The sequence below is a fragment of the Trachemys scripta genome, chromosome 3 (assembly GCF_013100865.1).
Source record: "Trachemys scripta elegans isolate TJP31775 chromosome 3, CAS_Tse_1.0, whole genome shotgun sequence".
Lineage (NCBI taxonomy): Eukaryota > Metazoa > Chordata > Testudines > Emydidae > Trachemys > Trachemys scripta.
In genome coordinates this window covers 3,450,501-3,474,123 of record NC_048300.1, presented here as the reverse complement: position 1 = coordinate 3,474,123, position 23,623 = coordinate 3,450,501, and the positions used below count along the sequence as shown (strand labels likewise).

Genomic DNA, 23,623 nt, shown 5'->3' with positions numbered 1-23,623 from the left:
TAACGTGCACCTGTTTGGGGAAGGAGCTCACACATGGACCTCATTGATATCCAGCTAAATGTGGTTAGAAGACTTGTAACGGGCACCCTGAAGTCCATTCCACTGTGTTGACTTCCAGTCTTTGCAAACATCCTTCCTCCAACCATCCGGCGAGAGATGGCGACGTTGCACAAGTACAAGAAAGCTCTCACTGACCAAAAGCTCCCTCTCCTTGACAACCTGGTTCACACACCTCACACTCGTAAGTCTTGCTGACCATTCTGGGCAGCTGGAGAAGCTCTTCTGTCATCCAACTTCAACACAGAAGACACCTGGTGGATACAGGCTCTGATGTAAACAACAAGCTCCTCACAAATGATCCCACCTGGTTCCTTGCTCTGTCAAAGACAGTGGATGACCATCAACCATATTAGGATGTCCCATGGAAGATGTATACACCTGATGCACAAATGGAGAATCAACAATTCACCACAGTGTGCATGCGGAGACCTCCAAAGCATCAAACACATTGTGAAGAAGTCCTCCATCTTTTCATTCCCAGGAGGTCTAGCAAAGGTACACTCTGCATCTCCTGAAGCCCTCGAATGGATTTCTAATCTTTATATTAACTTGTAAATTTGCTATTTCCAGCGGAAAGAAGAAAAGTCAGTATGGGAGGATTTAGGCTTCTTAAATCCCTCAAAAATTGCATCTTCCAACCTCATTTGTGGCTGTCCTCGTGCTCTACATCCTTCAACCTCAGCTCTTTAAACCTTCTGTAGAAGGGCACCTTCTTCTGCACGTTGGACATGACCTCACCACTGCCGTCATCTTATTCTGCACTGGTGCAAGGCTTCAACTTGCCAGGATCGCCTCATTTTTGACAAAGCAACTCGGGAAATCACATCCGCTCTTGTGAGATTGCAGACAGGACATACTGCAGGAATGAAAATCAACAGCGAAGGGACCAGGATCTCTCCTCTGTGCATGCTTTAACCCTTGCCCACACTGTTCAATGTAATATTGCAAGGAAAGGGAAGCTTTTCAGATCAAACACCCTTCCAGAGGACCCCATGTGAGGCGCCCAATTCATTCTCAAACGTCACGGCCTGATATGATCATTGCGGGACATGATAACAACTGTCACAAGCCATTCTCACTGGAAACCATTCTAATTAACACACACGCTCTAAACAGACAGAATTGTTTCCCCTGCCCGGTCTCTCTCGCTCTCTGGCCTTAGGATAAACAACCTCAGAACAAGAATGATTTGAATGCTGTCACCTTATCAAGCCCAGAAATTTAATTTCCCAGTGGCTGAGCTACAAAGGCTGGACTCGGAGCCACTGAAGTCTGAATGTGATGCTGCCGTCCCGTACAGCTTACTACCATACGCTCCAGGCTGCATTCTCCTTCCTATTGTCCCAGAGCTGAGAGCGCCAAGGAAGCTCAAACCCCTCCCTGGACCAGCAGGAAGGAGATTAGATGCTGCAGGCTGGCACTGGGCTTCAGGGTTTCTGGGGAGCTTTTTCCTTCTGTCCTACGGTTCCCTTGTCTGCCTGAATCTTTTTACAGTGGGAAGAGGGCCCTTTGTGGACTGGCCCATTGCTCTGTGGCAGCCCCCTGATCTATTGCTATGGGGAGACGCTTGTGCTGATAATCTCATTTCCATTCCAGCACTTCATGGCTTGCTAGTTTCATTCATTTTCATGTTCCTGGCAGTAGCAGCTCATGGGCCTCTGAGCATGGGTGACTCCTCCCAAGGCCTGAGCCCGATCCAAATTCTGGTTGAAACATTGACCTCAGTTCTCCTCCCCTGTTTCTTTCTGAAGCTGTCACTTGTTTCCCCTCCCACCCCCGAGCTGTGACAGCCATCCCAGTGCTCCAGCTATGGCTGCAGTGGCTGCAGGCATGAGCCATGCCTGTCCTGGGGCTGCTCTAGGCTGCTCATGTGGGTGCACAGCTTAAATCTCCCATTCCTCCAAGGGAGGGCCGACCAGGTCACATCTGTCATGGACTTGGTCTCAAAATCAAGTCCAGGGCCACTCTCAAAACCGGACCGATATGTGCTGCTGCTTAGCCAGGCTGGATCTCTCGATATGCAGGTTCTCCGATTGGCACCCAGCCATCTGAGCGCCTCTTGGTTTTATGTTGTCCGAGGGACTGGAAAAGCCGTGCCCGGATATTGCGGGGACATGGCCAAAAGAAGCAGCATGGTTATGAAATCTAGTTTCGCCACAGGGCGTTTGTTCGCTCAGTCCAGCCGACAGTACTTACAGCCGAGTAGCTCTGGGGAACTGGCCTTTTCCTGAAAGGCGGGCGAGGGGTTTGGCTGCATGTGACTGGTTAAGCTCACACGCCCAGGCCAGCAGGCTCAAACGGAGCTCTGATAGGAAACGTGTTTATGTTCTTTCTCCCTCATTCGTTGCCTGGCACAGAGCTGGGAGACGGCGGCCTTCTGAGCAGCCGTGGGAACCAGGATGGGACACGTACAGTAAGTTAAGAAGATTTCGGAGAGCTCAGCCGTGACCTCCATATCCAGCAATGGTGATTGCCGGGGGGAAGCAGTGCTATTTTGTCTCTGCAGTTTCATTTACTCGACGAGTCAGTGAACTCCCTCCAGTGCCACAGAATTGGTTTGAAGCTGTGACACAACTCGGTCCTTGAAGGGGACGTGCCTAGAGCACTGGACTGGGACCCAGGAGATAATCAGCCACTGGCCGGCTGGGTGATTTTGAGCAAGCCCTTTCACCTCTCCATGACTCAGTTTCCTCATCTGTAAAATGGGAGTAAACCTCTTGGAGCTCCACTGATGACAAGTACGATGAAAACTGGGTATTATGATTGCCCACAAGGTGTTGTAAAGGGCCAGGCTGTGCTTTACTGCTCCAGGGATGTGAAAGGTCAAGCAGGGGCCGAGGTGCCAGGGGCTCCCTCATATCCCTGCGCAGCAACAGGGCACCAGTGCGTTCTCTGTACTCTGGTCCCCGGCCTCTCTGTGCTGGAGCGCTCCTGGAGCCCCCGGGGGAAGTGCACGTCTGCCCCACTGGCTGCAGATATCTGTGCTTGAACTGACAGGAGAGAGCCTGTCGTCTGTCTCCAGGGTGGTTGCATCTGGCTCTAACACAGCTGCACAGACCTAAGCCCGGGAGATGGTATCGGGCTGGTAGAAAGCCCACAAAGCAACGTCCCAAGTGCATGTGTATTTAGATTAAACACCAACACGGATTTCAAACTCCGGATGTAAATGGCTTCAGGATTACGCAAAAATAATGGGCCAGAGACTTAGCTGGCGTAGGCGAGCGTCTCAATGGAGCTATCCCCCATCTACACCGGTGGAGAATCTGGCCCAATATTGGTAGCACTTGCCAGGGGAAAGAAACGCCCAGCGTCCGATAGCTAACCACTCCACTACAGGGTTGTTTGTGGGCTGTGCACCAGGGATCTGATCCAAAGCCCACTGAACCCAAAGGCAAGATTCCCATTGCCTTTAGTGGTATTAGCTCAGGCCCCACTTGGGGGAAAGTCTGTGGGTTTGTGTCTCCCATGAATGTGCAGGGGGAGTTTCCATGGGGAATCGCCGTCAGTGAGTAGGTGCTGTGTGTCAGATCCTCCTATGTAGCCATGTGCGCATGGCCTCTAGTCTCCTTCCTGTGTCTGATGATACTATAGCATAAAAGGAAGGCGCATGAACCTCTCACCACAGGCTGCGGGTGCTGGAAAGAAACAGACACATTTCATCTTGTTGATGAAGGAAGCTTGAGAAGCAGCCATTGGAGTAACATGCTGAGGTACCTGAGTGATGAGAGCAGGCTTAAAAAACAAAAAAACCAACAAAAAAACCCCAATCCCTAGCTGGATGGCAGCTGAATGCACAACACTACATTGTTTATCAAGCCACTGAGCCAAATTCTTCCCAGGAGTAGTGCCAGTGATGTAACCTCGGGGCAAATTTGACCCATGAGCTTCTCTGGGGCTGCAGGTGTGAAACTGGGAGCAAAATTTGTCCCAAGCACTGTAAGATAGCACACACTATTCTGCATTCATAATGCAAGACATGGGGCATGGTAATGTCACAAAACCAGCCATTTTTCATTGTCTGATGTGAGCTACGGAAAAAAAAAAGTCTAAAAAGAGGCGGATTGGGTCTAACTTGTGAGCTCAGTACACATCTGGAGTAACTCCATTGAAATCAATGGAACTCTGCTGATTCACACCTGCTCAGGATCTGGCCCGTAGAATTTAATACAGAATGATCTCCTTTTGATAGCTTTTAGAACCATCCAAGGGCTCCATTAACAGGGAGGGGTCCATCAAACTCTATGGGAGGGATCAAAATGTCTATAGAACTCTTAGCATTTATTACAATCCAAAGGGTATTTTCATAAGAGGAGTTTAAACCTTAATTGCTTTCTCATAAATATATATTTTAACAAATACTCTTACTCTGAAATGTTTCTTTAAGAAGGAAAATAGCTTGTGACAGAGAGTAGAACAGGCCTTGATTTTTTATATTTTTTTAAGGACAAATGGTATCTCCATGTTATCTGTGCTGGGTGTTTTCTGATAATAAAGCCACAAATACCGTATCCCTTTTGGGGAGGAAGTCGAGGTAATATATACTGACTGTAATCTGTAATTGTAGCATGTTGTGCTATTGATATGGGTTATTTTGGTGCCATTTTACACTGTGCTAAACATGAGACTTGGATTCTAACTCTGGCTATGTTACGAGTGAAAGCAATCGGCGGTCTTAGTCTACTCCACTGGCGATCCAGCCACCCCACAGAACTCCCACACATTGTGGTGCAATTCAGAACTCAAGGAACTTCATCCTGCACCGTTACACTGACGGCAGCTTCCCCCCTGATTTGAATGGGAGCACGATCATGCCCTTGGTAGACCGCGCTCAGTAGCAACAAACGGAACTAGAACAACAGGAGAACTGGAGCCACTAGCCCGGAGCTGTCTTGCAGAGAATCTTACAGCGCTGGGTACCATGCCCGGCCTGTGCTATTGGCTCTTTGCGCTTGTGTAAGCTCCTATTCAGAAAATTGAGTTTTCTAAAAAATGTTCATGGCCTTAGTTAATTGACATCTACAGACTTCAACCCTTTATTGGGGCAGATGCCTTGGGACGCCTTTTGAAGGGGATTGGACCAGGACAAAGGAGTTATAAGCAACATCCGTTTGTTCAAAGATTTCTCACTAGCCTGTTTTTCCATTGATGGGGAGGCTACTTGTTGTTACGGTGTCACTGATAACTGTTGGGCATGTGGCCCATTGCTAGTCTGACTGCAGGGCAGGCCAGATTTCTGGGCGGGTGCAGCTGCTGGAGACCATGTGATTTCATTCACACTTCGATGGCAGTTTTCCATGTATGTGAGTGTAAAACCAGCCAGGAGACGGAGCAGACAAATCAACCTGAAATCTGATAGAAGGATATTTACTCTATGGAGGTTTATATAGGCTATAATCTGGATTTCATTGCTACATCTCTGTTACTATGATTAGTGTTCCTGGAGGCATGTGCTACAGAAGATGGTGAGAAGCAAAGTCAGAAATGTCCAGAGTCAAAACTTCTCAAGAACAAATGAGTCTGAGATTATTGCAAGCCCCATCCTGGCATTGCCAGAGTAATGTGGTTTGTCTTGTCTCTCAGCACTGGGCTTTTAAGGTCCTGTTTTTTAGAACTGCTGCAGCACCGTGGCCTTTCACCATTTCGAAAGGAAGGAATTTCGTTCGAGTCAGCGCTGAAAGAAAGCGAGGGATGAACAGGAACAGTCCTTGGGGCTGTGTATTTGCTGACTTGCAGAAATTGCGTTTCTTTAAAACTCATAGGGAGACACGAAGACTGTGATCTTGGAGACATGCTTCGCCTGGAAGGTGCGATCCAGATACTCGGACATGTCCACCTCCACCTCGATGGTCTGGGGTCCTTTCAGGCTTTGCACAAGGATCAGTTCTCCCGTCTGCCGGTCGGAGCGCTGCATCACAAAATGCCCTCGGTTGTTGCCCCCAATAATCCCGAAGCGCAGGCTGTCAGGCCCAGGCCGGCCTGGGGCGGAGGCAGTTGCCATGCGGAAGAGAGGGGTGGGGGTTATTAGATTGGAAGGCAGAGGGAGATAATGGAAGGAGATGGACTTTGGGGCATGATGACACAATCTGCTGTCCATTGGGCAGGGGTTGCGTTCACATTGGCTAGCAATGAAAGAAAGGACAAGGGTTAAGGCAGTCCTGGAAGCAGGAAAAGCCTGTGCACGCTTACATTGTCACTGTTGGGCCTTTGTGTTCTGTTCTGTTTCTGATGAGCCATTAATGATCATGTGGAGACCTGACCGTCACGTTTATTGCCCACCCATTTCCTAAAGCACCTTCCCCAAAGTCACCTGGTGATAAAGCAGCACTCACGTACGGACCCCTAAACCACTGGAGACGCATGGCCCTAGGGATCTGAGGCAGCACTTTCATAGCTTGGACTCCTGAAAAGTAGCAGACCAGGGGCCAAATTCTGTTCCTAGTTACACCAATGTAAGTCTACGGGATCTCCACTGAAGTCAATGAAATGAGCTTGGATTTATCCCTCTGTAACTAAGGGCAGAAACTGGCCCCCCAGCGACTGAACTAGGCCCCCCCAACCTAGACGCAGGAGCCTCTCTGGGTACGTCTACACGGGAGGTGGGAGCCAGCCTCCCAGCCTGGGGAGCCAGATTGTCCTAGCGGGGCTTGGGCTAGCATGCTAAAAACGCTGTCTGGACATTGCGACACCAGTGGAGGCTTAGGCGAGAGCCTCCATCCTGCCTGCTGGGTCTGAGCTCCGGGGAGCAGCCCAGGCCTGCACCAGAGCCACGACATCCACATGGCTATTCTTAGTGCGCTAGCTTGAGCTGAGCTAGCAGGAGTCTGCCCGGGCTGGGAGGGTCGCTCCCAGCTGCAGCGTAGACAGACCTTAAGAGAGCTGGAGCTAGAAAGCCAGGCTCTGTAGAGGGGACTGTAGCAGACATCTCGTGTGGCTCAGGCACAGCAGGGGACGTGAAACCCATGCTGACCAGGGTGTCACACACACATCTCTGAGGCATGCCTGGAGGAGACCCAGGCACTTACGAAGGGTTGGGTATTGCCACTGAGATCTGCTAGGTGAAGCTGAGGGTGAAAACCAGGGAAGTCAATGGGAGTTTTGCCATTGACATCAACAGGGCCAAGATTTCACCCGGAGAATGGTATTGAACCCTATATTCATAGATGATACGGCCCGAAGGGGCCATTGTCAGTGACCATTTAGGTTGTCTTCCTGTCTAGCACTGGGCACAGGACTTCCCTGAATTAATTCCTGTTTGAACGAGCGCACCCCTCTGCAAGATGCTCCCTTCTTTTGGATTTAGCCAAATGAAGAATTGAACTAACTTCCAGCCGAACAACCTGGGAAGGGAGGAGCCCTGTCCCCGGGGGTGACAGTGATCTCCCCAAAGCAGGCCTGTTTTAATACTGTCGGTCAAAAAGGTAAATACCCTGTCGAGCTTTTCAGCCATGGGCTGTTTTCTCTGGCATTGCCAGGGGGCTGATTCTTTTGCAGTCCCTACTACTTACAATGGCGATGTTTTCACATAGCTGGCATTGCTGCTGGGCCGAGGGCACTCGGCGCTGACGCACTGGAAGCCTCCTCCTGTATTAATGCACGTCATGCCCCTGGTGCAGTTGTGCTGAGACAGGCTGCACTCGTCTATATCTGCAAAACAGCGAGAATTGAACAGAGCAAGTCAGACGAAACTGCTCAAAGGGCAGAAAAGTGACCATCGGTCGGCACTGAGGGCCTGACATGGCCGCCGGACTCCTATAAAACACGCTCCCTTTTTGAAGGGAAAGATGGGGTCATTTTTAGAGTAGATTTGCCCTTGGAAGACTTCACGCAGCAGCGCGACTCTGCGTTGTCAGAGACATTCCAACTCCCCTTGCGTTATATCTGCCTCATTAGAAACGATTGTAAAGAACGTTAAATGTTGTTTTACTGAGCTGAAAGGGTTAACACTCCGTTGTCACTCACTCTTGTCCACCTACATTTCATCTCTTTACTGGGGAAATTTGATTTTTTGGGTCAGAGGCTGCTCTTATCTCCTTTTTGCCTGTTACCATCATAATAGCTTCTAAAGTGGTTAAATGGTTAAATATAAGTAAGAAAACATGATAGCAGCAATTTTCACCTGATCCCTCTTCCTCACTTAGCGGTCAGTACCTTCTAAATACACATTATCCATCTCCAGCAAAGTGAGTTTAAAAAGTAAAGCTAATGTAAATCATTCAGACTTGATAGAAACACTAGCATTCTCCATCTCTTCCTTTCTTCTGTCCTTCTGGCACATAACGGGATGCTTTTTGTACTATAACCTCTGTCCGTAGATAGGTTAACCCTTGCTAGCCCAGGAAAATCAAAAAAAAGGTCTAAACTAGAGCAGAAAAATTAAAATCTCTTTTTGTGACAAATTTCAAAATTACAGAGTTGCTTGAAACTGACCTATTTTTTTAAAAATATGGATAGAATATTTTAATTAAAATCTTACCAAACCATTATCAAAAATTGTATGTTTTCAGTAACTGCTCCTCCCCCGCAAAAAATATATATATATTAAAAGGCACTAAATTTTTCACAAAAAAACAGATTTTGACAAAACTGATGTTTTTTCATAATGAATTTCATTTTTGAAAAAAGGCTATTCTTTGATGAAAATCTGTTCACCCAAACAATTTCAACCAGATCTAGTCAAATCTTTTAAAATAACCAGCAATGTTTTTCTCCTGTGAATTCAAATTGGAACAGGTGCAGAGAAGGGCTACACGGATGATCAGGGGAATTGAGGGCCTATTTTAGGAGAGGACTCATGATAAAATCTGGAGAGCTGGAAGCATCGAGGCCTTGATTCAACAAAGCACTAAAGCACAAGCTTAGCTTTGAGTGGAGAAAATCCCACTGCCTCTCCCTTTTACCTCTCTCCCCCACTTTGTTTCCACTGGGAAAGGGGAGAAAAAGGTAAAACAAAGGGAGAGAAAAGGATGTTTTTGACCAGCTTTATTAAAGACACACCTTCCACAGGATTCGGGAATGTGTCCATTTTGATGAAATTCCACCTGGTGTCCTGCCAGCTCACCTGCTGTCTCCTCACCTGAAGCCCCAGCTCCCAGGCTCACTGATCCGTGGCAGCCTGGAATTACCACTCTCTACCCAGCTCTAACAACGGATACTGGCAGGGTGAAATCCCGGAGTCAACGGGAGTTTTGCACCATGTGAGGCTTTCAGCCCACTGAAGTCAATGGGAGTCTTCCTTTATAAAATCTCTGCACACGTTTGGTTGGACCCAGCAGGTCTTTGTGACAGGAAGTTACATATGAAATCAGAAAATAATACAGCTTCTGCAAATGCTCTTTTGTTTCCTGTAGCAGGCCCCAGCCTGTGGTGCCCAGCTCTCCAAGCGCGCTGGCTCACCTTCACAGCTTTTCCCGTCTCCGAGGATCTTGTACCCACTGGGGCAGGAGCAGCGGTAAGAGCCGGGAACGTTGACGCAGGCGTACATGCACAGACGAGGGGCTCCCTCCAGCTTGTAAACCTCACACTCATTTACGTCTGCAGAGGAAACACACCGTCTCATACAGCACAGACCCTGCACAAAAAGGTCCACCCCGGCAAAGAATTCCTGCTGACAACCATTTCGCTCTTTGCCAGGACAAGAACACCCGGGAATAGCAGCAAACTGCTCAGGTCCTCCCAAGAATGGCCAGGAGTGGACCACCATGGAGAAACTAGTGAAACTGCAGAGGCACAGTGTTACCAGGGCAAAGATATTTCGGTGCTCAGTAGTGTGTGGGATGAAATCTGACTCTCCCCCGCTTTGGGGCTGGCTGACTTGATTCTAGCCCATGCTATCCGACAATACGAGCGAGCAGTATGCAGGCCACGGGCCATGCAAAATGTGCACGCAAATTGGACTAGTATTTCCTTAATGAAAGGGCCAGTCTGCTGGGTTTTGCAAGTGATGGAGTTCTCAAGATGCCCCCAATTGCAATAGACATACCTAGATTAGTTGGGTTTAAAATGCTTGGCATTTATCCTGTCCCTTTTAGCCACAGACCACAACGCACCGATTTACAGGTAGGGGTGGTTTCATCCACTACTGAAATGCAGGCGCTTAGGGGTTGGGAGGCTGCACTGGGGACACAGCTGATTAGGACGGTAAGTGGAGGAGAACAGCTTGTCATAGAAATGCAGGGACTCTGGCTCCAGGGAATAATGTGGCTTGCAGGTACCTAGGAAGCTGCCCTTGCATGGCCGCGGCCTGAACCTGCAAAGTGAAAGCAAAGCTGTTCTGCTTGCAGGTGTTTCTTGCTAGTGAAAGCAGATTCTAAGCAAATAGTAGGGTGATGGTAATTTATTTTTTATCTTAAAAATGTATTTTGGGTTCCTGGTGAGTTTCCCAGGAGGCGCTGGCTGTCGCCAAGTTTGGGCGTCCATGCTGTAGCCAATAGAAATTGCAGCGCAGTGATTTATAGTAGGTAGAATGCACTGTAATTTCCACTCTGCTTGCAAAAAAATGCCAGAAGATCTTAAATGGCCACAAAGACCTTGATTTTGTGTCTGAGCCAAAAGATGGCACCTGGATTCTCCTCAGCGGTCTCCTGTCCAAGTGCTGGCTCCAAGCGCCTTAATTTATGAAACGAGACCAGAGCACGGACCTGGGCGGAGATCACAGCTTCAGCACAGAGCTCAGTGCAATGTTTAAAAAAAAACAAATAGAAACAAGGCAAAAGAGATGTCTCTGAGCAAAACGAAAGGAGGGATATTCAGTAGGTGCTGCAGTTTTGACGGATGATTGCGGTGGACAGGGCTGCTTGGAAGAGGCCAAGGCTTTGTCTACACTGGACTTTCATCCGCAAAACATTTGTCGTTTAGGGTGTGTAAAAAACCACATCCCCGAACGACAAAAGTTTTGCCAACGAACAGCGCCAGTGTGAACAGCACTGAGCTCTCCTGCCGACAAAAAACGTCCACCCTCAACAAGCAGGGGTAGCTTTGTCGGCAGGAGGAGAGCTCTCCTGCCGACAATTCCTCTTGCTCCTCTCCTAGAGGAGAGCCCTCCTGCCAACAAAGCGCTGTTCACTCTGGCACTTTTTGTCGGCAAAACTTTTGTCGTTCAGGGGTGTGTTTTTTTCACACCCCTAAACGACAAATGTTTTGCCAACGAAAATCCCAGTGTAGACAAAGCCTTAGCCTCTTCCAAGCAGCCCTGTCCACTGCAATCGTCCGTAAAAACTGCTGCACCTACCGAATATTCAGCTGCTCAGATGTGTTGTGTGTGCATTGGGCAGCAGATGGGTGAAAGCTGCTGATGGATATTTCTGCTCATCTCCTACCCTGACATATGCTGTTGTCAGCCGTGCCGCTCATGTGGAAGCCGGCTTCGCAGCTGCAGTGCTGGGTCCTGTCGATTTTGGCACAGCGTGGCTTGCGACTGAAAGCCGGGTCGTTCGTAACACTCCACGCAGGTGGGGCTAAAGGAGAGAAGAGAGGAAACTCTAAAGTGCTTCTTGGGCACCTGGCTCACAGGCCTGCAGTAACATTTTCAAAAGTGCCTAAATCACTTAGGAGACTCAGTCCCATTTTCAAATGCAACTTAAGCACTTAGGCCTAGATCTTTAAATGCACTTTTGAAAATTCCACCAGATGCCTCTATGCATCTTTTGGCACCCAAATACTTTGAAAAATCTATCCCCGAGGAGCTTAAGTCTTATTGAAAATCACTGGGAATTATACTTTTAAGTCACTTAGGGACTTTTGAAAATGTTGCTCTTGGTTCCTACTAGAGCCATGTGATTTTAGTTTATTATTCATATAATTTTACTTGAGTTTTTAATCACAATTCCTCTTGCTCAGGGGCACAGGTGACGGGTAGGGGCAGGCATGCGGGGTCAAGTGCCCCCCAAGATTTCTGGCTGGCCTGGCAGGGGGGGTGAGAGAGGCTCCGTTCTTCTCCCGCTGCGCCTGCCTCCCGGCATGCTCGGCCTCTGTCCCTGGCAGCTGGCCTGGGCGGGGGACTATTTGCTATTCATTAATCATGTTGTGTGACTGGTTACCAAAGTCACATGACATTTTTTCTCCTCCTTGATGAGATGGGGCAGATTTTGGAAAGTGCGTAGTCTTTGGAAGCTCAGGGGCTGTGTTTGTACAGCACCCGGCACAGTGGGAATTACTGTCATTCTGAGGTTAGAAGCTGACATCTGAGAATGGGCAGGGGCTTCTGCCTTGTAATTCGTTGTCTGCCTTGCTCGAGTCTCTTTCTCTTTCACACCTCACCTGGTTACATACCTGTTTGTGATTGGTACTGGCAGTTCTCACCGGTCCACCCTTGAGGACAAGTGCATTTGTACTGGTTTACTCCATCCACACAAGTTCCACCATTCTGGCAGGGATTGCTCGAGCATTTGCTGATCACTAAGGGGAAAAAACATTTTTAAAAACAAACTATACTGGCTCTATCTTTCCTAGCGTAAGACCTGACCCTACAGTCCTTCAGTGGATGTCAGCGGGAGCTTTGCCTGAGTAAGGACCGCGCGATCAAGCCCATCATTTTAATAATTCATGAAATATAATAATAATAATACATTTAAATCAGGATTTTAAAAATGGGTGCCAACATTTAGGCTCCTAAGACTTCCTTAAATGTTAATGGGGGGTGGGTGGGTGCTGGGTGCTCAGCGCTTTTGAAAATCAAGGCTTTAGGAGCCTAAAATAGGGATTTAGGAACTTAAGTTGAGGCCCCCCCATTTTTTTAAATCTCGGCCTTAATTTTTAAGCACGCCTTTCCTTGCCAAGCCACAGTTTGAGTGCCCAACACCATCACCCATGTCGCACCTTGACGGCTTTAGCGCCAGGTGCATGTTTTCCGGTTGGCTGTTTCAGGTCAGTAGGTGTATTACTGCCGATGCAACTAGTTTGTTTAACTGCATCGCCAAAGTCATAAACCTCCCAAAGGATCTTTTCAAATAGTTTTTATTAGCGAGTAACCCCCTTGCGATGACTGGCCCCGTCGCTTGCAGAATCAATCTAAAAGCTATCGTAGACGGTCAAACAAAGACGACAGAACCCAGTGCAGTTAGTCACACCTCCGCCCCAGGATCATGTTAGCCTAAGTTGGGACAACCCCCAGCTTTGGAAACAATAGAGAGTTCACCTAAGCCATATTATCACTCCTGCCCGGCATATTCTCTTCCTAACTCATTAGTTCAAAGGAATGGCCGTGAAGAAGCAGGCTGTGAATGCTACATGGCTAGCAATTCCTAAGCACACGCCAAAAGCCGAGCTTGCTTGGTCATCAATAGCATATTCTAAATATTTCAGGACTGCTAGAGCATGAAGTTATTGACCAAGACGTGAGAGAGTATTAACCGCCCCCGTCCTTGAATTTGCTGCCAGCAGAGATCCAAATCTCTCCTCTCACTTGCTCTCTGCAGCGATTGTGTGCAGTGGGACGCACTAACACCTGGCCTACAAGCTGCGGGGGGAGACAACATGTCTCGAAGTGGAATGCACATCAGTCGCTGCACAGGTGTTCAGCAAAGGAATGCAGGGTTTCGTTGGTTGCCAAGCATTTTCATGTCAAGGAAGGCTACATAAAGCCTCCTTTCTTTCTCATCTCCATACCGAGCCTGGGAAGATTAAATGGCCCTCTGTCCTTATCCCCAGCTCATTCTACAGACAGTCCAGGCTGTCAGCTTATCTAGTATGGCTGAGTTCATCTCTTTAGACACTTCATAATAGACCGCTACAGCGCTCGGTGATTTCAGCAATGCAGAGGGTATATGTTGGGAGCTTAGTAGACCATTAGCATTTTAGACAATGTGGTGGAATTTCCTTAAACAAACCCCACTTTCAATCTGCAGAGCTCCAAGCTATTTAAACCTTGTGATCCCCACTGTGTGAATGTCAACTACCCAGGCTATAAAGAGTATATCGGCCAGAGGGGACCGTTTTAGGATCCAAAAGACTGATACAAACATAGGCTTTATCCAGAACAAATTACATGATGTGTCTCTCATCCAACCTAAATACATGCCTGACTTTAAATTAACAGTCAAAGTCAATCCTTCCCTACGAATTGCCAGGCACGAAAGGGCTGGTACTAGAAAGACTCACACATAGCAGGTGGCAGGGTTTATGTTTCAAACTCTCTCCCATAACCTGAGCTCCCGCAGTGAGCCACTCCACATGCCAGCCGGGGTGAGTTCTGTGGGAAGTTTGTGATGTGGACAAACTCCTTATAAGCTTAACGACAAAATCAAAGGCTCCATATGGTATGAGAAAACTCGCTGTCTTAGCAAAAGGAGAACACAGATTTCTCAGTGAGAGGCACCAAAGATCCCTAAAGATCAGCTGGGGGGGCGGTGCAGTCAGTGACTTTGTGATTCTGAAGTGTTTGCTTGTCATAGGTGTTGCTGGGCCGTTATTCATGTTCTGATTGCGTATAGCTTTGTAGGATTGTTTTTAAATCAATGAACACTTTATAAGCAAAGCAGGTGCCCCTGTTCACAGCCCTCCAACTTTAAACAGTTCATGTTGCTTTTATTATCAGATCATTTACTTTACACCTGGCCAAGAGTTTGGTTTTAGCAGGTCTGTGAGGCTCTGATCTCTTTCTCAGCTTATCTTTGGGGCACCTGGGGAGCTTGTTTTTTTGTTTAAAGAACCCTTAAGCCCACTCCTAAAAGAGCTTAAATACTAGTAATACTTAGTACTTCTCTGGCACTTTTCATCAGTAGATTTCAAAACACTTTACAAAGGAAATCAGTATAATTATCCCCATTTTACAGATGGGAAAACTGAGGCAGAGGGCGATGCAGTGACTTGCCCACATTGACTCAGTCAGTCAGTGGCGGAGCCACAAGTAAAACAGCAGGTCTCCTGAGTCACAGCCCAGTGCTCTAACCACTAGGCAATGCTGCCTTGTCTAAAGATGGAAATATCCAAATCGGGGCGAGCATGTTTCTGCCATTCTAGGTTGAAACTGGCCTGAATATAGAGCAGCCACTGTAAGTTCATTGGCTTCCTGGCTGAAGCATCCATGTTAGGAGTGGTTCAGTGGGAGGTTTATCTAGCATAAATCATTCTTCTCCCATAGGTGTTTCTTAATGGGGGAACCTTTGGCAGGTCCATGTGCATTAAATGAAAGCAGATGTCAGTGTCTTGTGATCGACTTGTGCACAGTTTCTAGAAATGCTGCTCAACAGTGTTTCTTTGGAATGATTCAAAATGTTGCATTTGGAAGGGAACGAAGCCCAGCGCAGCTCTGGGAATGACAAGGGCAAGGGAGCGCTGCGGGGATTCCAGGGTGGGTTACTGTGAAGAGCTGCCAATATTTTAACAAAGGACGCCTCCGAAACGTTCCCTCTTTCTCTGTGATCAGGCCGAGGTGCCAGGGACTGAACAGTGCTGAGACGAGATGTGCATGAGGCACTGAGCAATTCTGGGCATCGTCCTCCGGGGAAATGTTTTTAAACGAGCCGCCTTTTGGTGCGATCTGGGCCATTCCCAATGCAAAACAAGTGATGGTGAGAAGTGGTTCCAAGCGCCCGAAGTGGTCAAAAATCGTGAGCTGGGTCTTCAAAAATCACAAGACTGGTTTAAACAATCACGAGATTTAAAAAAAAAATCCCTAATACGTTTTGGGTTCCTTTTATTTAACCTCTAGTTTCCGAGCCTTCGGGGGACACTTGGGAAGCATTTTCAAACTTTTCTCCCTAACCAGGGGAGCAGCTGGTTTGCTGCAGTGGAGGGGTCCTTGCATAAATTACGTGTGGGCCTTCCCCAGCTCCACAGTGATTCCCCACTCCCAACCGGCAAACAGCCCTCGCTCCACAGGCTCACACTTGCTACTTTGGAGGGTCAATCTTGAAAAGCACTTGGTGCCAGAGGACAAACTAGTATGCAAGTGCCCTTGCAAACAAGCGCCTCCCGCCTGTGCCACATCCCTGAAATCAGGGGCGGCTCTATGTATTTTGCTGCCCCAAGCAGGGCAGTCAGGCGCACCTGCGGGAGGTCCGCTGGTAATGCAGATTTGGCGGCATGCCTGTGGGAGATCCGCCGGTCCTGCGGCTTCGGCGTACCTGCTGCCGAATTGCCGCCGAAACTCGGGACCGGCGGACCTCCCGCAGGCATGCCGCCGAAGGCAGCCTGACTGTTGCCCTCACGGCAACTGGCAGGCCGCCCCCCGCGGCTTGCTGCCCCAGGCACGCGCTTGGTGCGCTGGTGCCTGGAGCCGCCCCTGCCTGAAATACACAGTGTTTTAACAGAAAGCAGATCGAGATTGCCAGCAGATCGAGGAGCGTGATCGTTCCCCTTTATTCGACATTGGTGAGGCCTCATCTGGAATTCTGTGTCCAGTTTTGGGCCCCTCACTACAAGAAGGATGTGGAAAAATTGGAGAGAGTCCAACGGAGGGCAACAAAAATGATTAGGGGTCTGGAGCACATGACTTATGAGGAGAGGCTGAGGGAACTGGGATTGTTTAGTCTCCAGAAGAGAAGAATGAGGGGGGATTTGATAGCAGCCTTCAACTACCTGAAGGGGGGTTCCAAAGAGGATGGAGCTCGGCTGTTCTCAGTGGTGGCAGATGACAGAACAAGGAGCAATGGTCTCAAGTTGCAGTGGGGGAGGTCCAGGTTGGATATTAGGAAACACTATTTCACTAGGAGGGTGGTGAAGCACTGGAATGCGTTACCTAGGGAGGTGGTGTAGTCTCCTTCCTTGGAGGTTTTTAAGGCCCAGCTTGACAAAGCCCTGGCTGGGATGATTTAGTTGGGAATTGGTCCTGCTTTGAGCAGGGGGTTGGACTAGATGACCTCTTGAAGTCCCTTCCAACCCTGATATTCTATGATTCTATGATTCTATGAAAGAATAACCAGTATCCTCGAAATGAGAGACACGTTACATGACAATGCGTTATGCCAATTTTAAATGGGTGAAATTGGATCAGAATTTGGCCCAAAAGGAAGACGAGAGCATGGATCCTGCTGGTAGAAAGCTCAGATGTCGTTACAATAATGTATCTGTGAATTAGAAATACATGTGAGAGCAATAGTTTCAAAGTAAATTTATTCTCCACCCGTTGCACTTAGAGAGGGTCTTTCAGCTGAGGATCTCCCTGTGGGTGTGTCGTCTCCCCGTTATATAGAGGAGGGAACAGAGCCATAGAGACACTAAACGAGCTGAACAAAGTCACAAAATGACTGAGTGGCAGAGAACTGGGAACAGAATCCGTGACCCCACACTGCCCCCGAGCACAGGAATGCCGCATCGGCGCAAAGTCTTTCTTTCATGGAAATTTGGGGGGATTGTATTTCTGTTGAGTTACTTCGGTGGTCAGAGCACCACAATGGGCGCTGTAGGCTTTGAATACCAGTTTCAATCAGTCTTGTGGTTTTGGAAAACATACTTAAAAAAAAATCCTTTTTTGTGCAACCGCATTAAGCCAAATGCCTGTTAACTATCATGAAACATATTTCTGCCCAGGAAATTATTTTTAATAGAGGTAATTAGATATAATTTTCTTGTTTGCCAATTCGGATCAATCACATGTTGGACAGAAAGGCAGCCGTCCAAATAAGCATCTGAGGGGAATTATTATGAATGTGATGCGCCAGCTGCTTCAGACCCTGATATTTATTGTTATGAAATAAACTGTCTATTGAGGAGTTGGTTTTATGCTCAGAGCTTCAGCCCTGAGCACAATAAATGAAACTCACGTGGACTCAGGACAAGAAAAGTGGAACAGATGTGAGTTGACTGTTAGAGCCGGGGACCCCCGTTACGCAGAGCTGGAAACCAGCCCAACTACTGGTACACAACGCAACGGACCCAGCCATTATTATTCAAAGCTGAAGAGGGGGACTTTTCCAGTTCAGTGGAGACTGTCCAAGCACAGCTCCAAGTGTGTGGGCTTGCTGAGGCCTGCAAAGGACCAGCTGTGAGTTCTGCAGGCAGGAGAGGACTAGCCGTGGCATCTCCACATCTCCTCTCCCTGGGAGTTGGTATTTGCAAAGAACAGAACATCACTAAGCTAAATGCCTGGGTCACAGGACCAGCCCGCTACTCAGTAAAGAGTGTAAGGTTGCTAAGATTCGGGAGAAGAGTCCTTAATGGATAAAACCACCCCTCCCCCCTCATCACCACACTTATGCAAGAAGCTGACGTTGGGGAGATAGCTGACAAGCCAAGGGGAAGCAATAGCATCGAGGAGAACCCAGGCGATGCATTAATCTCTCCTGCACACCCACCAGCTGCACTGAGGAGTTACGACATTTTACGGTAGGGTCGCTACACTGGTGTTGTTCTCTCACCGGGGCATGCACGGGCCTGTGCGGTGACATGAAGATGGACTCACACACTCAAACCAAGGGCATGAAAAGGCAAAGTACCTTTGCACCGCGGTGCTTCTCCAGTCCAGCTGCCATTTGCCTGACACACTCGGGTGCTGGAACCCAGGAGCTGAAAACCAGGTTCGCAGGTGAAATGGACTTCATGGTCCACAAAGTACTTGGTACCAAATCTTCTGCCATCCACGGGGGCATCCAGTGCAGGGCAAGACACTGCAAAAGCACAGTGGGAAATGCTGAGGTTAAATACTCAGTATGCTAGCCACCCCTGGAGTACTCGGTACACAGTACTCAGACAGCCAGCTGGCTTACAGCCTTCTGCCTCTCGGCTCAGGATTGTTCCCATGGAGTAACAAAGCCACCTCCTCGGACAGCCTGAGCAATTGTAGTTACCCCTGGTGTTGGTCAAGCCATGCCGTGCCTCCTGTGTTTAAATAGTGAAAGACCTAGAATCTGACATGGATCCTCACAAAGGAGAATTTTATGAAGAACAGGCCAGATACTGAGACCTTAGACCTTCATAGCGAGCGATACTTGAGGCTGGAAGTGGTTCCATTGACTTCAGAAGGGTTACTCTCAGAGTAAGGCACTATTCAACTAGACAAAGGCCCTCAGAATCTGCCCCCAAAATACATGGCTTATTTTACATTAGGTATGAAATAATCAACAGAGAAAAAGTGTATGGAAAATCAGCTAGCAGAGCCCACTCCTCCAGATGCTGTCTTCCCGCTGAAAGCAAGAAAGAAAAGTGAAGTATTGACATTTACAAAAAATCCACAAACCACACGGGGAGAGTGAAATAGCGGTATCATTAAAGAATGCTCTGTCCTCAGCAAAGAAAATCAGCACGTCAATAATAGGTTCGTGTTCAGAGCCCGCTGGCCTATTTCATGACAGAATTATCTAAGTGCCCCGAGGGCTAGTCACGTATGAAAGGAAAGAAAGAATGAGCTGCTACCTCACAATGGACTATAGGACATCCCTACTTGTATGGTCTGGGAGGTCCCTACTCTGAGTAGCCATTGGCCGGATGAAGCATTTGTTAACACGCAATTGTTACACGCTCTGGGCCAAATCTTCTGTGGGAGTAAACCGGTGCAGCACCACTGAAGTCAGTTTAGAGCAGCAGTGAATCTGGCCATCTTTCTGTGTTACATGAAACCTCTTCACTTTCCCCAGAATGAGAAATGCGTCTCTGCAGGAGTAAAATGCCCCCTTGCTAGATGTCAAAAAAGTGCCTCTTAGGGCAGGGGCTGCAGAGCACCATGTAGAGTGATGGGCATAGGTTCCCCCCAACCCTCCTCTTGCTGTCTCATGGACCTCCCCCGCGGCAGTCTGACTCCCCTGGCCCATGAGTCCCTACACCCACCCCCTCCAAATCGGAGTGGTGTCGCCCACCTGCGTGCCAGGTCACAACCTCACTCTTAAAGTTGGCCTGCCTGCACCACTGTCATGACAGAGGGGCCACCAGGTCACGTTTCAGTGAGTGGGGGTGTGAGCCGGTGCACAGTGTGGAAGCAGAGAAAGAACTGTCATGCATTGCATCCCCTTCCTGTCAGTTCTTTCTCTGCTTCCACAACAGGGTCACAGTGCTGCTCAGATACCCATGGCCCGGGAGGCCCGTCTGGCTCTGCGACCTATGCTTTTGAGGACCTGATCCTGCCAACGCTACAGGGCGTAATGCTTCCTGCCACTGACTCCAATCAGCAGGAATCTCACACCTGCACAATGTGTGTGAAAAGCTTAGGTTGCCATGTCGAGCGATCAAATGTCACAAGTGTCAGATCCATGGAGGCCCACGCAAGCTTCATTGTGTGTCCAGCCTGCCCACTGAACGAGGCAGGGATCCGGTGGGTGAGCCCATAATTAAAGACCGTACCTGAACGCAGGGTGATGCGAACAGCGCCAGCCACCATGGAAGGGCCAATATTCCTGTGTCCTAGGCTAGCTCCAGTGCTGTGTGGAAACGTGCCCCCCCATTGAATGCCTCCCTGTAGCAAGCCCAGTGCAGCAGCAAGAGGGACTGTGGAAGGGGTTGGTTTGTCTCACCACGGTGAACGTTTCACACGATGACTGGTAAAAGGTGAGACGGTTTCGAAGGCTCACCCAGCACTTGCGGAGTGGGGCTCTCCGAGGGCGCCGCCCAGCTAGGTGACAGGCGTTGGGAGGCCATTCCAGGCAGAGGGGCAGCAGAGCAGAATGCAGAGAGGTCTGTGAATGAAAGGGCTATTGTTGTATCATTAGCAGAGCAGAGAGTGGGGGAATCTGTGGGGGGTGGTGTTTGCAGGCTCCCAGAGGCGAGTCAGCTCTGGAGAAAGGCTGCTGGGATTTCTTGAGTCAGGTTGACTCCGTTCACTGCTCCGTTGTTTTATTAGCATCCCGGGGCAGCAGTGAATTTTATTCAGCATTCTCAGAAATGTTCTCTGACACTCTTCGCCCCCAGTGGCGAAGCTCCCAGCTAACACTCAGCCAGCTCTCGGAGAGAAGGCAGCTATCCGAATCTTCACCTGAAGTGTGAAGATGTTTGGCCAAAGGCACTTCTGCTAAGTCAAACCTCTTGGTTCTGGGGATGCCATTTAGTGCGGTATCAATTCTGTTCCCTTACAGCAATGTCAGATCGGAAAGTGAATCAGTAACATCCAAACTATACCATGAAACTGAAAAGGAAACTACAGGGCTCTTCATTTACATCTTTCAATGTGGATGTGCAGTCTACTTACAACAGGTGCCGTGCCCTGGCAGCTAGTGCCTGGGCGAAACAATACCCAGAAAAGAACCCTGTGGTGGAAGAGAAATGGATAGTGACTGGCAAGAGTTAGGAGAATGGAGGGGTAACATTTGCCAGGAACATCCGTTGGCAGTTTAATTTCAGTGGGAGCTGGATTGAACCTAATGTGAGACTTTCCAGGGACGTCTGGGAGATCAGAATTAGTGCTACGTTGGAGTTGTTTTGGAGCTCACCATAAGCGCTTCTGAAAGCGGCTTGTAGGCTGAGTTGATAAAATGACCACATCTTGACCATACATGTACAGCTCCCGTCTCTCACGGAAATGCCGGTGTGAGAGACTTTCATTCTGTGCATACTTCTGCTCTGTAGGTGAAAGAGACTTGGACACAAAAGATACAGGCTCTTCATCCGGTAGCAGGGTAGCATCCAATCCCATCTCATTGACATGAGTTAGGAAAAGAACCTAAGTCTCCTGACTCAGAACAATTGTTCTATACACTAGACAACACTTCCCTAGAAAGTTTCATCATATGAGATTGCATTGGAAAGGCCTGATTCTCCACCGCCGAGCTCCTTGGGGAGTCATTTGCACTGTGCAAATGAGGTGCAAGGCAGCTCATAGATTTCAAGGCAGGAAGGTCCATTATGATAATTTACTCTGACCTCCAGCATAGCCCAGGCCAGAGAATTTTGCCCAGTGACTCCCGCAGCCCAATAACTTGCGGCTGAACTACAGTGATTTTTTAGGCAGACATCCAGGTTTGATTTACATACCGCAGGTGACGGAAGATGTTCCTATGGTTAATTCCCATTCTGTGTTAAAACGGTGTACCTTATCTCGCGCTGCATTTAATTTAGCTTGAGCTCCAGCCATTGGATCTTGTTGGATGGATGTAAGGATCAAGTAATAACAAAAGAATGTGAACATAAGAACAGACATGCTGGGTCAGACCAAGGGTCCATCTAGCCCAGTATCCCATCCTCCAACAGTGGCCAGTGCCAGATGCTCAAAGGGAACGAACTGAACAGGGCAATTAGTTAGTGATCCATCACCTGTCGTCCAGTCCCAGCTTCTCACAGTCAAAGGTTTAGGGACACCCAGAGCATGATGTTCCATCCCTGATCATCTTGGCTAATAGCCATTGATGGACCTATCCTCCATGAACTTGTCCAATTCTCGTTTAACTCAATTATCCTTTTGGTCTTCACAACAACCCCGGCAACAAGTTCCTTCCACAGGTTGACTGTGCGTGTGTGAAGAAGCATTTCCTTATGTTTGTTTTAAAACCTGTTACCTACTAATTCCATGGGGTGAGCCCAGATTTGGGTCTTATGTGAAGAGGAAAATAACACTCCTGTACTACTTGTGCCACCCGGTTCATGATTTTATACACCTCTATCACCTTTTCTAAGGCGAACAGTCCCAGTCTTTTTAATTGCTCCTTGTATGGAAGCTGTTCCATACCCCTCATCATTTTTGCTGCACTTCTGTATGCTTTTTCTAATTCAAATATAGCTTCTTAGTTTTGAGATGGGGTGACCAAAGCTATATGCAGTATTCAAGTGTGGGCATACCATGGATATATCAAGTGGTGTTTGATATTTTTTGTTTTATTAACTATCCCTTTCCTAATAAGTTTTTTGAGTGGATGATTTCAGAGAACTATCCACAATGACTCCAAGATCTTTCTTTAGTGGTAACAGCTAATTTAGACCCCATCATTTTGTATGTATAGTGAGGTTATGTTTTCCAATGTGCACTACTTTGCATTTATCAACATCGAATTTCATCTGCCATTTTGTTGCCTACTCACCAATTTAGTGAGATCCCTTTGGAACTCTTTGCAGTCAGCTTTGGACTTAACTTGAATAATTTTGTATATGCAAATGTTGCCACTTCCCTGTTTACCCCTTTTTCCAGATAATCTATGACTATGTTGAACAGCACTGGTCCCAGTACAGATCCCCGGGGAACCTGCTATTTACCACTTTCCATTGTGAAAACTGATCATTTATTTCTACCCTTTGGTTCCTATCTTTCAAACAGTTACTGATCCACGCACGATACGACCTTCCCTCTCGTCCCATGACTGCTTACTTCGCTGAAGAGCCTTTGGTGAGGGACCTTGTCAAAGGCTTTCTGAAAGTTCAAGTGCATTATATCAACTAGATCACCCGTGTCCACATGCTTACTGACACCCTCAAAGAATTCTAATAGATTGGTGTGCCTGTGTGGACTCTTCCCAACATATTGTGTTCATCTATGTGTCTGATAATTCTATTCCTTACTATAGTTTCAACTAATTTGCCTGGTACTGAAGTTAGGCTTACCGGCCTGTAATTGCTAGGATTACTTCGGGAACTTTTTTTTTAAATCGGCAATACATTAGCTATCCTCCAGTTATCTGGTACAGAGACTGATTTAAGCAATAGGTTACATACCACAGTTAGTTTTTCTGCGATTTCATATCTGAGTCCCATTAGAACTCTTGGGTGAATCCCATCT

At 48.0% G+C, this 23,623-nt stretch overlaps 1 protein-coding gene across 1 annotated transcript in view; it reads right to left on the bottom strand.

The window, feature by feature from the left end:
* Positions 1-5,408: 5,408 nt before the first annotated feature.
* The window catches only part of FBLN7 (fibulin 7), a 34,706-nt gene continuing 16,491 nt past the window's right edge, over positions 5,409-23,623 (bottom strand). The window contains exons 3-8 of the mRNA XM_034763960.1: positions 18,432-18,602; positions 12,328-12,453; positions 11,376-11,513; positions 9,454-9,591; positions 7,566-7,704; positions 5,409-6,179 (exon numbers count right to left, since the gene is read on the bottom strand). Of these exons, the coding sequence (XP_034619851.1) occupies positions 5,807-6,179; positions 7,566-7,704; positions 9,454-9,591; positions 11,376-11,513; positions 12,328-12,453; positions 18,432-18,602 (1,085 nt within the window). The 3' untranslated portion in view covers positions 5,409-5,806. The remainder of the gene's footprint in view (positions 6,180-7,565; positions 7,705-9,453; positions 9,592-11,375; positions 11,514-12,327; positions 12,454-18,431; positions 18,603-23,623) is intronic.